This window comes from Lupinus angustifolius, chromosome LG02, assembly GCF_001865875.1.
Source record: "Lupinus angustifolius cultivar Tanjil chromosome LG02, LupAngTanjil_v1.0, whole genome shotgun sequence".
Lineage (NCBI taxonomy): Eukaryota > Viridiplantae > Streptophyta > Magnoliopsida > Fabales > Fabaceae > Lupinus > Lupinus angustifolius.
The window spans coordinates 20,761,578-20,776,049 of record NC_032010.1 but is presented as its reverse complement, the minus strand read 5'-3'; the positions used below and the strand labels follow the sequence as shown (position 1 = coordinate 20,776,049).

The following is a 14,472-nucleotide window of genomic DNA, read 5'->3' as shown; positions in this document are numbered from 1 at the left end:
TAAGTCTTTGTGTGAAGAACACCTTACCTAACCGCAGCTAGGATTTTCCCAATCCTTGAATTAACAATGCTTTGAGTTATGAATGAATACTTAATACTCGAATATTATAATAAAGATCAAAACCTAAAACCTAAGCAAGAACTCACAAGACGTCCTAGTCTAATATGAATGTTCATGCATGAGTTTCTGAAAATATACAATCATAAAAAAACTATCTCTTTTTCTTTTCAAGAAACACAAGAATAATGCAAGAAAGTTTTTAGAGAACATGCAATATGAATATGGAAACTAAAGCCTTAGCATGATCTAATTTTTCTCCTAATTCAACATGCAATATTTTCTCCTAGATATAACATTGAGTGACTCAAAAATATGCAGAGAGAATGATATAAAAATGTATGGATTCTTGTGCCACATATGCTGAGATTTCAATTTAAATAGAAAACTGTTTAAAGTCTCAGTTAATCCATTAAGTACCCATTTAATCGATTAACGGGTTGTTAAAAATACATGTTTTCAGTTTTCTGTTGAAACTGCAATTTTGTGCAATTCTATTAATCGATTAACACTATTCATAATCAATTAAACAGTGTAAAATTAGTTTGTTAATGCATGGTAAACTATATATATGATATATGTTCATGCGATACATGATTTCCAAAATATAATACCTTTAATGCACAAAATCAATGTATTCAAATGCATGAACCTAATTAGCCTATATTTCTAGATGATGTCTCATTTTAGTAGATTAATTACTTTATTAAGTCTTGTGAGACTCACATAGGTTTATCTCACCTAGACTCAATATCTATGGCAAACATCTTAGACTTCTAAAAAGATAATAAAGAATTATAACCTAAGTCTAATAAGTCACCACTTGAGCCTTAGGCATGTTGATTATTGAGCCATCTTCAAGCTTTAATTAACTCATTGTCTTCATCAAAACAAAACATAGGCAAAACATTGCTAATGCAATCCTTGACGCTTTGCAGTTTCATTATATAGATAGTTATATTTGAAATCAAATTGAGAATATTTTTGAAAAATACCTATTTTTTTGAACTTAAAGTCAATTTCAAATGATTGAACTTTGACAATGTAAAACATGCTAAATAAACTTAAAAAATTCTTTTAGAGTCTCAAAATATACTTTTGATGATTGCTAAGTATAATAACATTTTCAATGAGGAAATTTGGCACCAAATTTAAGTTTTATTTGAAATTATTTCTATTCTCATTCCAAAAAATTAAATTTCCAAATAAAAAAGCAAAGTGTACCTAAAATTATTTGAATCTACACCTCTATAATTTTATATCAAAGTAGTGAAGAATAACATTTTTTATAAGTAGAATGGGGTTAATAATTTTTTGATAGTATTATATAAATAATAGTATTTCAAAATCAAACTGAGATTTGTTGAACAAAATAACAACATTTTTAATTATTCTAAATTATTATTTGGAATTTAAAGTCATTTTCAACCTACTAAAACTTTAAAGGATTAAACATGTTAAATAAACCTAATAAAAAATAGTTATAGAGTCTCAAAATATACATTTAATGAATTCTAAGTACAATACATTTTTGATGAGGAAATTTGGTATCAATTTTATTTTTAATTTAAAATTATTTTTATTTTGATTCCGGAAAATGATTTTATCCAATAAAAATGAAAAATAAATCAAACATGATATATATATCATGGACACTTGTTTTCGTTTTTAATTTACTTGCTCCTGTGCTTAACATAATTATACTAAGATTTAAGAATCTCCACCCAGTCATATGTCATGTGTATAAAAAACGATTTATTATGTGCTAAACAATGAAAATCATCACACTTCTAGCAGGGAACTTTTGCAGGTGTATATAAAAAGTCGATTAATATATAAACTAGTTTCCAGCATGCGCATTTTGGTAAATTAGGAAAACCGTGTTGCTACATTTTAAAGCATATAAAGATCCGGTGTTTACCAGTCATAGCATAGTTAAACGGAATTTATGATTAGGAGATAATATAAATAAATGATTGAAGTGAAGAGTTACGTGAGGGCTTCTCCTAGAAGCCGTAAATCCATCTTCAACTACACCCAAGGAAAACAATCAATATATCATAGGGACCCTAGAATGAAAGACTATAAACAATAAATAATTCATTAAAATCTTATCAGAAAACTACAGTAGTTCATTAATTTTCAACATGCACATAAGCACGTGTAAAAATTGTATCACGTCGTGCATAGTAGAATTAAGAGAGCGAAATTCTTCTACGCCACCCCCTCTAAAACAAATCCAGCAGTAACTCATATATCATAGAATGTTGTGGCTGAAGGGATCATAGATTAGAATGAGAACTAACTGAGTTAGTTTTAGGTTAAAATGTGATATGTCAATTGTAAACAAGGTGTTAGTTTTTCATTATCATATATTCATATAATACAGTTTTGATAAAATTTTATATTGATTATAATCTGTATGGTACAACTTTCACCTTTTATCCAAGCTTAAAATTAACTATGTTTAACATTAAACACACGAGGTTTGTTAGTTTCTCATAATGATACATAAAATTATATAAAGGAATGGTATGGAAGATATTCGTTTGAATCAAGTTAGGTCTTTCGATGCATGTGAGGTTGCTGTTGTATAAGAAATACAAATAATGGCAAGTGGGCATATTATTAAATTTGATAATGCTTAATGACTGTGGATGCAATGATGAATAAAGAATTCAAAATATCTCTTCCATGACATAATGACCTTAGCATTACTATATTAACAGTCATCTAAGATATTTTTAAATTAATATTCTTTAATCTTTAATGAGGATACGTGTTGCCTAATGATGGCTTTGGGGTATACACAACTAACACGAGTATTTAAAAACCGGATAAAATAAATATTTAGGACAATGGGTGGTTGAGGATGATGGAAGATAACAATGTATGAACGACCTCTAAATGTAAAAAACAATAAACATTGGAGAAGCCACCATCAAATAAATAAGTTATGGTTAAATAAATGGACATAGAATCAAATGTCATTGATTGAAAATTTCAGTCAATGATGGTTAATTAACTAGGAAACCGGCAATTGAAATTGAAAGCTAATGTAGTTTATTGTCTGGATGATATTTAAAATGAAATGGATGGCAGTGGAAAACGATATTTTGTTGTTACTCAAAGACCTTCCCTCCTACTTAATAACTCACATGAATTTATTTATTTTATTACCAATTTATCCCTTTACCATAACGAATTAATTAATTTGAGTGTATAGTTATTCTTTCTTACGTTTCACATGAATTAAAATTTTGATTTTTTTACTCTTTTGAAGATCAAGCAATTTAGACTAATGTCTTATTTATGGGTGAGCAAGACCCGATTTGACCTGTAGATCTGTCTTAACCCGATGACTAGGGAACGAGTCTGACTCATCCAAATAAATAAAAAAGGACAGATCTAACAAAAAGGGACATACCCGTCGTAAAAAATGGACGGGTTCGGGTCTATGTTCGGGTCACTCGACTCATCCCTTATAGTTATATATCAAGAATAGTTGAATAAATATCTATCAATACCCATTATGTTTAGGCCACACAACTCAAATACCTACAAGTTCACACAACATATTCACACCATTTAAGATATGATCCTTATTCCTTACCCTTTTCCTTAACATGCAACCATGAATATTGATTGATAAAAACCACTTAATTTTTAGTTTTGTGTATTTTGTATGAATTCCAATTTAAGTTTCATTTTTCAGTTAATAGCTAGCTTTTTTTAGATGACAGTTATTGTATTCATTTTTGTATTAATTTTTGAGTATTGAATTGTTATTGTCATTTTGCTTTTTATCATTTATAAGAACACTTCAGCTTAGGTTAACACTTGACGGTTTAAATTGTTCTAAAATTTTCAATGTCATCTATAATTTTCAGTCACATGATTATGATAGTTTTTAATTTGAATGATGCAATTTGCGGTTTGTAGTTTATATACCGAGGGATGCAGATTTTAGTTGAATTTATATATAGATTGTGATAATTTTGTTTGTACATGCTTAAAGATTTGAGAAAAAAAATCTATATTTGTCATTTTGTCATTTTTCAACCCGGACCCGTCCATATCTTGACCCGTCTTATTTTGGATCCGTCTCTCACGCATCTCATCCTAATTAGGAACAGATTCAAGTTCAAAAATTGACTCATCAGGACGGGTGAGTCTGTCTCACACTCACGCTAGTCTTATTTGTAGATAATCCAATTTGTTTGTCATGACACTTAATTATCTAGATTTGGTTCGAGGGATCTTTAGCTGCTACATAATTTGTAACTTATAGATTCTTATTGAATTTAGCGGTGGTCTTTCATCAAACCATAGCCTCAAATTTTTATTTTTTTTATTTCACGTTTGAGATTTGTTTGTAGGATTGGCATGTCAATAATCGAATAAAATTTGTATGTATCTACTGTATCTACTGATAAGACTCGATAAAGTTGATAGATAGTTTTAGTTCTTTAAATATACATGACGTGAAAAGTCAGAACACATAATTATATTGATACACATAAAAAATGTAAGTTATTCATATAGTTAAAAAGGACACTATAGTGAACTTCATGTAACCTTGTGAAAAAATTATTTTGCAAACCACTTGAAGGGGATTAAATAAAATCATTGTAAGAAGGTATGAGGGATGTATATGGAGAGCATGATTGACCCCACAAATATATATAGAGAGAGATAGAGGGAGAGAGAACGAAAACTTACTAATAAGATGCATAATGGCTTAGTGTAGAGAAAAATATGTATACACATAACCGTTTTAATACAATCAGTGCATCATTACCATTCGTTAACACCATTTATTAATGAATATAGATAATACATTGATTGTGTATAAATCTTTATATTATCAATATATAAATATTAGGTGGTTATTTAGATATTTTCAAAAGGACACCATTACCTTGGAGAGAAAAAATGCCAGTTATTTTATAAAAGTGTATATTATTTGGTTCTTATCGTACTAGTAACAATCCATATGGGATACTATCAAGAGTATACATATGAACTTGGAATTTTTTTTAGGTACAATTGTCGTTGGAGTAATAGTACATGAACAAATTCTGGGATTTAACAACTAACATTTAATAATGAACTATACTTTTAATTTTTTTTATGAAGATTGGTTATTTTAAAGTTTAAACTTCAAACAATATTAATAGAAAAGGATCTCAAAAAGTTTTATGCTCCATAAGTCACATTATAATCCTTATTAAAAATAAGTACAATTAATTACTTTTCTAAGTAGAAATAAATATAGATAAGGTAAAGGGATAAAACATGCAGTACATAAAAAAATCATATCCATAGACAGAAAACTTACAAAATATTATAGAACAAACCAGGTCTTCTTACGTAAAAGTGATAATTATTAGGAGAGACAATTACATACTTTAAAAAAGATTAATTCATTACTAAAAAGTGAAGATACTCTTGGAAATACAAAAAAACTTACAAAACATTATAGAAGAAACCAGGGCTCCTTAGGTGACTTGGTTTACTCCCGGCCCATGTTTTGCTTCATTGGGTCTTCCTTCACTACAAGGGTCCTAACATATTTCACGTATGTATGCTTGTGTCAGAGTCAAAATAATGTGGATAAAAAAGAGGTCGGATCAAATGTGCGATAATAAAAATGAGAAAAAAATTTACGTCCTGCTAGTTAATGAATTAGTTTTATATATTATTATTATATCATTTATCATTTATATTTAATCGTCATTGTCTCTTCAAAAAAATAATACAATAAATAATAAATGATATACTAATAATATATAAATTTTTACACTACTAATAGATAGATATTAAACTGAACAAAAGTTTTACTAATATATGATATGAGCAAAATTGTACTAATATTTTAACATACATCGAACTCTCTTTGAACTTTGAAGCACAATTAGTTGCCTTCAGCTTTGAAGCACAATTAGTTGCCTTCAGCTTTGAAGCACATATCCTATGATTGAAAACCAGCAAACAAAAACCATATGACTATGAGAAGATCTACTTCCATGAAGTTTTGACCTTTTCACGAGTGTGTACCACTACCAATACTTATGAACAAAACTTCCAACTTGACATGGTAAAATTAGGAAACATCTGGAACAAAAATTATTTGGTTAGCTCAACTAGAGTTGGAACAATAGGTATAAGAAATGATTAAGATATATCATGCATATCCTACAAAAACGTGTCTCTATGTTTTTTACTAATTAAATTTCACTCACTAATATAAAAATATTAATTTTTAGGATTTTTCTTTTTAACTATATGATATTTTTTTATTAAACGTGATATGAAGCAATTCAAGTGATCTCAGTTCTAAGAAAATTGTGAAGTGGTGAACAGAAGATCATGTAGTTACCAATACAACCCTCCTTTGTGCTTCCATTGCTGTAAAATACTTAGCTTTATGAGTTGTTGGACACACCACTGCCACAATGGCCATGGAAGAAGGATGGCAACGCTCTAGTGGTGGTTTACTATGACGATGGGGTTTGGTAAAATTTTGAACCACATTACCTCATATTGCTTTAATATTGAGGTTGTAATTTGACATCGAATCACAATACTACATCAAAATTTTAAACATTAAGACACAACACAACTATATTATATCATATTAGGTGCAAATTAAAATAAAACCATTTTTTAATTATAAACAGATTTATGTTAATCATAATTCAAAATTTCCTCTAACAACAAATAATATGTTGTGCTAAAATCCCCAATAATCTTTTTATTTATTTATTATTCCCTATTGGCTAGGGATTTTGAGAGATTTCCAATCTCACAACATAACTTTCAATTTAGTAATGAGATTTTGAGCAACTTATTCTCTCACAAACTTATAATTGCATGAATTTCTACTCCTTGCTTACACATTTACAATTGTATTTTTTTTTTATTTTGTGAGGGGTTTGTCATAGATTAGCTAAGAAAATATTTGAGCTAAACTTTCTCCATATCCCTTCTTAATTAATATCCTATTTGACGCATTTTCAATTATATTTAGAGAGATGAGATTTAATGTTTCTCCCACATTGTTCACTAAATAATCTACAAAAAAAAAAAAAATGTAGAGTAGTGTAAAACTTTATTAAATATTTAATTGCTATAAAAGAACAAATACTAATATTTGATTTTTAATAATGATATTTATTAAGATGAATAATTATATATTCCGAAAGGAATTAATTTTTTAACTACAAAATGTTGGTTAGTTTGGATGGGGATCTGTTGTTCCAAACCATGTCCTGAACCACGTCCTTGCCTAATCACAATGAAATAAAACTGATAAAGTTATGATTATTTAATTTTTTTAACTGACGTGACATAATATGATTGATCTGGGACAGAGTTTGGGACAACAGATCCTTCTCCGGTTAGTCTAGCTAAAAAAAAGCACATGCACTTAGTACAAAATTTAGGGATGAGAAATTTACTACCAGGTAATGTTTTTGTGTGTAATCAAACAATCAAAACCTTGTACATGAGATATTTATACCTAAGAGTGACATATGTACAAGAAAGGCAACAACCCCTTCGCAGTTGGATCTACCCCAGAGCGCACTAGGCCTAACATCTAATCAAAACCTTGCAGTGCACGCTACTGGTTCAAATAGATCACGCTTCACAATTTCAATATTTTCACCAACAATAGCTTGACAAAAAAACTAATTACATGTCATCATGTCATGTTTAATTAAAAATCATTTTTCTTGTAATCTACAAGGGTACACGATCACTTCACCAATTAGAATCAATCAGAGAGAAACACCAATCAGAGAGAGAGCATTGATGCCCGACATTAAAATTGGCAGGGTTGGTGCAGATTGAATTTCACTCTGGCTTGCAATTTCTCAACAAATTTAATCATCAACACATGTATTTATTAAATTGTAATATTTATCCTAGGCACTATAAGTATCAATTTTATTTATTCAGTTCACATTTTATTTGTATTAATTTTGTTAGAAGAGTAAATAATTTTAAACATGAACGATACAATAAAAGTATATACTACTCAAATATTTATTTCTCTTTTAAACTATTATATAATTATCATTTCATGAAATCAATAATATTGAAAATGAATGGTGAAATATAGCGTAACAAACTCTTTTACATTATTAGTATAAATTTTTTTCCTCCTAAAATAAGCATTGAATCATACGTATAAAAAAACATTAAATTATTTATCATAAAAAAAAAAAAAAAAAAAGTTTTAAGTTTTATAAAAAAAAACTCGTTTTGAGTTGAGGAGAGATAACGCTACGGCAAAGTGTGTTTCTACGCAACTTTTTTGTTGCATTGGACAATATGTTAGGCCATGGCTTCTCTCTTTCAACGCTACCATACCCATTATCTCCTTCTTCCTTTTTTCTACCATGTGAGTAGTACTTCCCCTTCTCTCTCTAGAGATTCACTGTCACTACCCATTTGATAAAAGTTTCGTTTTTTAATCTTAGATCCCCATGATAATGATTTTTTCTTCTTTTGAAGATTAAAAAAATTGTAACTTTGTTTCTGATTACTTAATAGTTGTCCTGATCTGTGTTCCCACTTGGTTTTTCTTTTCACGGGCATTTGTAAAATCTTCATTGTACTTGAAATTTGATGGTGTTGCATGTTGCTCTATAAATGTACTTATGGATGGTTATTTTTATTTTTGAATTATCAGAGTGATCCATGATTGTGGGTTTTCTTGATGCTGCTGAGGTTTTACATTGACTGATGATCACTGAGGTGATGCTGTGAGGCTATGAGATTTGTTCATCTCATGTGTTTTTAGAGTTTCCTAATTTGATAGTCTTGCATGAGTTTTACAAAAAGTGAATTTTTCTGGGTTAGGATCTTTTTGTGGTAAACATATATTCTAAGCTCGAAGTTATTATTTTGTTCTTCCTGGGTCTGGATGGATCTGCAGAGTAATAATATGCAGCATGAATCTGGCAAATTGGAACAAATTGTTTATCAATTTCTTTTGAAGAGCTTACACATCATTTTGGACTCAAGGGTTCCTTCGTTACGTCCGTCTGATAGAAGTGGTGAATTGTCAACCGGGTCTCGTGCGAGGAGGAGTGACAAATGGTTTAACTTGGCATTAGGTGATAGACCTTCTGCTCTAGATAATTTGAACTTCTGGCACAGAAATTTGATGGATCCAATGATAATTGACATTATATTAGTTCATGAAGGGACTGGCACTTCTGTTGAGACAGTTATAGAGAGGTGGGTTGTTCAGTATGAGTGTCCTCGAGTAACGGCTCCTCAAACTGGTGACATTACTGGCTCTTATAAGAAGACGTATAAGAAGTCGATAGTATTGTTCCGCTCTCTTTATTCTCAAATGAGGCTTCTTCCAGCTTATAGGATATTTAGGCAGCTAGGTACATCAAGTTATACTTGTAATTTTGATATTATTTACAAGGTCTCTTCCTTTAGTGATCCATTCTCATTGGCAGAGGGGGGCAACTTGGAAGAATACAATTTCCCTCCGGTCGAGGCCCCTCCAGGCCGCCTTATTATATCCGTGACCTACCGTGCCACACTATCGGAATACAACCTTCAGTGTTCACCAGCATTGCTACCAAAAATAATTACTGATTATGTAGGAAGTCCCAATACTGACCCTTTGAGGTCTTTCCCTACCTCGGAGAAGGGTTTTCATCCCACTTCCTTTCCACTGAGAGGGGTAGCACCTCCATCTTCCGCGCCACTCGAACGCCCTCATACCTGGACAAGTGGCTTCCATAAGGCAGCACCTTTTGTACAGAATCAACCGTATCTTGGATCCCCGCCTGTATATCGCGGTTCCCCCAAACCATATGATTTTCCATCTCCAACTGCTGGTAATTATGGTGTCCGAGTTCACAACTACCAAATACAAAATTGGCAACGGTTTACAGGCTACGATGAGCATCAACTTTCTCCTCCATTTTCGTCCTCACCTTCTCCATCACCACCTGCATACTTATCTAGTGGCATTCCAATGCAAACTCGTATGCGATCTGAAACAGCCCCTGTAACTATACCTCTTCCAATGATGAGCAGAAGTTCTAGGAACCTCTCTCCCAATTTTTCAGATCCTAGTAAAAATTCTCTACCCCCTTTATCCCCCAGAAAGATTGATTCTTCACCGCAAGAGTCTCCATCTGGAGTCAGGTCATTCAGGAAAGTAGAAGCTTCAAGGATTGGAGAGGCACATCATGGGATGACAAATTATGCTGGTCTGAAGGTAACTTGGTGCTGGACTTATATATCTGAAGTTTAAATTAAATATGTTTTTGCCATTTAATAAGCCTTTTATATGCTTCGTAGATTGCCAGAGATAACAAGGATGATTCAGGGCGGTTCTCCGGATTGTTATCTTCGAGTGACTCACCACGGATTGGATTTTCTAGAAGCTCAAGCAGATTATCTTTTCAGGATGACTTGGAAGATGGTGATTTTTCATGTCCCTTTGATGTTGATGATGTTGATATTCCAGATGTTCAACCCAGGTACTTTGATATACTTTGTCATTAACAACTAAACTCATGAGCATTTTATGCTTACTGTTAATTAGTGTTTTTGGTGGAGCTCCTCAATGAATTCATTTTAAAACCATTTCTGGATAATTGAAGATTGTATTGGATCTTAACTTGTCCAAATTAGAAATAGTTCTTGTTTGGTAGTCTGTAGGAAAAACTAACTATGAAGCAATAAATAAATCTCTTCATAGAGTCCACTAGCAATAATGGCAACAAGCTAAGAAGTTCTTCCAAATCTAGAGATGAACTTCACTAGATGCACCAAACTTTGAAGGGTGGTCAGCATAGTTATTACCCTAAATTAGAAATTACTTTAACATAATTACATGATTGGAATGGTAGAGGAAAAGTCAGGATCTAAATCTGCCTTTTCTGGATTTGTTTCTTGAACATTGACCAAGTTCTAGTTACATGCCTTCAAAAGGAGAAAGAACATATGTATATTCAATGTTGTTCTAATGAAAAAAGAAAAAGACCAGAAGATTATTCAACACTGTAGATTTGTTTTTCTGGAACTTCATATTTTCTAGGTGTTACTTATGAGATTTTTATAGGTTTTGAAGTCATGTCTCAAGGTTTTATACAAATAAGTAATCTCTGGAATCTGGAGTTTATTTGATCATCATCCATTTTTTTATATGACTATAATCCTTATTTTGAACATGTGATGTTTTTTTCCTTCTAACCAAAGCAACTAGGTCCAAGGTAATAAAAATATTTATAAGTTTACTTCCTGGTATACTTCTATTGGATTTAACAGCTGGTTCATATTAGCCTCTGTTCTACTTCTTTGTATCAAAATAATTAAGAGACCAAGAAGACATTAAGATGATAAAAGGGTCATAATTCCAATATCAGAAGTAAAAATAAATAATGAAGGTTCTCATTGCTGTTCTAATAACTCCCACTGCTTTATTTAATATAACTATGTTCAGAATCATACGTAATCTGAGTAAAGCTCTTGTAACTCCTTGCTTCATGTAAGGCTATGGTGTTTTTCAGCTTATTTATCTTAGGAAAATGAGAAAATTTACTCTAAGCATAGATGTTCCACAATTTTTTGAAAACCATATTTTTATGGCCTATTTCATCCCAAGAGCCAAGTTTGTCTTATAGCCACTTAACGAACCTCCTATTTATCATCTGATAATTTTTGTAGCAGAAAAAGTTTGACCATAGTAGTTGGTGATTGTTATCTATAGTGTTACATGGATGGGTATGCCTTTTCTTCCCATTGGCCCATCCATTGCACCCAAAATTGGTTATCCTCCCGTGCATAGAGTTTGTACCTCATGCCGTCGTCTTAAGAACTAAAATGTTGTCCTCTCTATACAGCTCTTCAAATTAGGTGAACACCACTTGATTTTTACTATGGGGCCATCTGATTTTAATTAAATATAATCATCATCTTTCATGAGATATATCTTTCTTGTTGGCTTCCATGTGGGTGACAATCTGGGTGGACGAAATGGATGAGTATTTTGGGTGTTATTTGTGATAGAGAACTGCCTCTAAAGTTTGAAGGAACATTTTACAGCACAACCATAAGACCCATAATGTTGTATGGTATCAAATGTCGGGTGGTAAAAAGTAAACAAGAGCATAAGCGCAATGTTGCATATATGAGGATATTATGTTGGATGAGTGGACATCGAAGGCAAGATATAATTAGGAATAAATGCAATATATGGAAAGTAGGGGTAGCACCTATTATGGACAACTAGGGGAAACTCGTCTTAGGTGGTTTGGGCATATAAGAAGATAGTATAAGACCCTGTAAAAAGTATAGATCAATGTGGAGGATATACCAGTGGGTAAAGGTAGAGGGTGACCCAAACAAACTACAGGTAAAACCATGAACAAGGACCTATAATTTGTTAACTTATGATTGCTCAATGCTGGTCCATATCTCTTGGTTCCTTTAGTTTTTTCATGTATTAGAACTTGGAGGCAGGTGAGTCACCAATCACGTGCCTCTGCTTGGCACAGGCTACACTTGAAATCTAGCATGATGGATTCTACTTTTGGAACTTACAGAGTGATGGTTACTTTGTGAACATGTAATTGTATATCATTTGTCTGGCACTACATGCTCCTAGAGTTCCTTTCTTTGAAAGCCTGAGACTATTGGCTGATCCTTTCGGGGCTGATGTGTGATGATAACTTTTTGAATTATATTTTGCTGTTCTATCATCTATGGCTGTTTTCATAGGTTCTTTGTTTGTATGTTTTAATTTGAAGAAGGAATTATATAGAATGAGGAAATTGACAACACTACTTAAGCTTTTATTACATGTTTGGAAGTGCTGGTTTACCATACTATTCTCATTTAATCTTCTGCTTCGATTTTGACTTGCCGCTCTTGTAAACATTTCCAACTTTTACTTTAATATCTAACAATATTATTATTTTCCCTTTTTGTTGTTTTTCTGGGTAAATAGACATAATGTGTTTGGGAAGATTGCTCCTGAGATCACCTCAACATCACTGCCAATAGGCAAAAAATCACAAGATGCTGCTGTTGGTGTTCTTGTGCACATGCTTAGAACAGCGCCTCCTTTGCGCCAAGATTCAAGTTGTTATTCATCTTATTCCATGAAGACTGAACATGAAGGAGGAATTGTTACTGCTTCTGGATTGTTTTTGCCACGAAAGGCAGCCGATGCACTTGAAGAGCTCCGGAGTTACAAAGAAATGAGAGACCTTCTTCTTTCTAATAGTGGTAACCGGATCTTGAACAAAGATGAAGCTTAAGCATGCTGAAATATTGGGTTTTTCTTTTTCATCAAACTCATAAAACAGTGTAGGAAGCAAATGCTGACTTAAGAGTGGTACTTATTACAGTTATAACAGCAAGCACTTCTTTGGGTAAAGAAAAGGGTTCAATGGAATTTTGTACATATCCTAACTGAAACTAGAGACATCAAAAGTTTATTTATCATGACCAAAATACTTCTACTATGTTGTCAATCTTTATAGACATTATAATTCTGAAATGAACTTGCTTTCTCAGTGTATATGGCAATGGCAATTGGTAGAAAGAAAATGCAACTGATACTTTGAAGAAAGGTTGGTGAATTTCATTGTAAGATGCATGCACTAAACAGAAAACACTGCTTGAGATGTATATGTGACATCTCTTGGTAATTGACTATGTGATTATTTGATTATATATAGGGATTAATATCTTGAAATTATTGTATTATAAGTTCTTGGTGTAAACCTGAGAGGTTATTTATATGTTGCGACTTCAGATTCTTATTTATTATATATTGGGATGTGCAACCATGTATCCTGAAAGAGATTAGTTCTTTATCTAAAATGTGAGGAGATATTTTTGGTAGTATTAAAAAAGATTCTTATAGACATGTTCTGCAACATTTTTTTTACTGAAGTATTTTGAAAGTGAAAAACAGATATTTTTTGGCTTTTAGTCGTTGTGAAAATTTGACCGAATAAATTTAATTTTATTAAGAATTTAAAAGTTATGATTTTCTTATTTTATTATTATTTTTTGGTTTTTAATCAATGTTCTCATGACATTGATAAGCGCCCACCATTTTGAAATTAGATAAAACCTGGATGCAATGAAAACAAAAATATTTACCACAATTTCACATGTATTTTGTGAATATTGACTAAATTACAAAGTTAGGAGGGTTTTCATTTATTTTTAGTGAAGATTTGTGTTAATCTCTTAAAGTTTATATCTGTACCACTTTAGTCCGTTAAAATATTAAAAACTCATTTTAGTCACTAAATAAATTTATTAGACCCACATTAGTCTCTCGTTGGTTTGAAGTTTTGAACCATAAAACCCACATTCTCACTCTTTTGTCTGCCCTTATTGTACTTGATTCTT

At 31.6% G+C, this 14,472-nt stretch overlaps 1 protein-coding gene across 4 annotated transcripts; it reads left to right on the top strand.

Annotated features, from left to right (window-relative positions):
• On the top strand, positions 8,313-13,678 carry LOC109338662 (autophagy-related protein 13a-like). 4 transcript variants are annotated; one of them, XM_019575965.1, is made up of 4 exons: positions 8,313-8,467; positions 8,759-10,323; positions 10,507-10,580; positions 13,052-13,215. In XM_019575965.1, exons 2-4 carry the CDS (start codon positions 8,993-8,995, stop codon positions 13,105-13,107), a joined length of 1,461 nt encoding a protein of 486 aa, XP_019431510.1. In that variant the 5' UTR covers positions 8,313-8,467; positions 8,759-8,992; the 3' UTR covers positions 13,108-13,215. The 4 variants fall into 4 exon arrangements, with proteins under 4 accessions (XP_019431510.1, XP_019431505.1, XP_019431494.1 ...); XM_019575960.1 differs by having other exon boundaries at positions 8,315-8,467; positions 8,759-10,315; positions 13,052-13,678; XM_019575949.1 differs by having other exon boundaries at positions 8,317-8,467; positions 8,759-10,315; positions 10,399-10,580; positions 13,052-13,678.

Bases quoted from the DNA above. Each gene is read 5' to 3' on its own strand.
- LOC109338662 (XM_019575949.1), top strand. From the start codon at position 8,993: ATGGATCTGCAGAGTAATAATATGCAGCATGAATCTGGCAAATTGGAA. The intron at 10,316-10,398 runs GTAACTTGGTGC...TATGCTTCGTAG, and splicing joins CAAATTATGCTGGTCTGAAG to ATTGCCAGAGATAACAAGGA. The intron at 10,581-13,051 runs GTACTTTGATAT...CTGGGTAAATAG, and splicing joins ATTCCAGATGTTCAACCCAG to ACATAATGTGTTTGGGAAGA.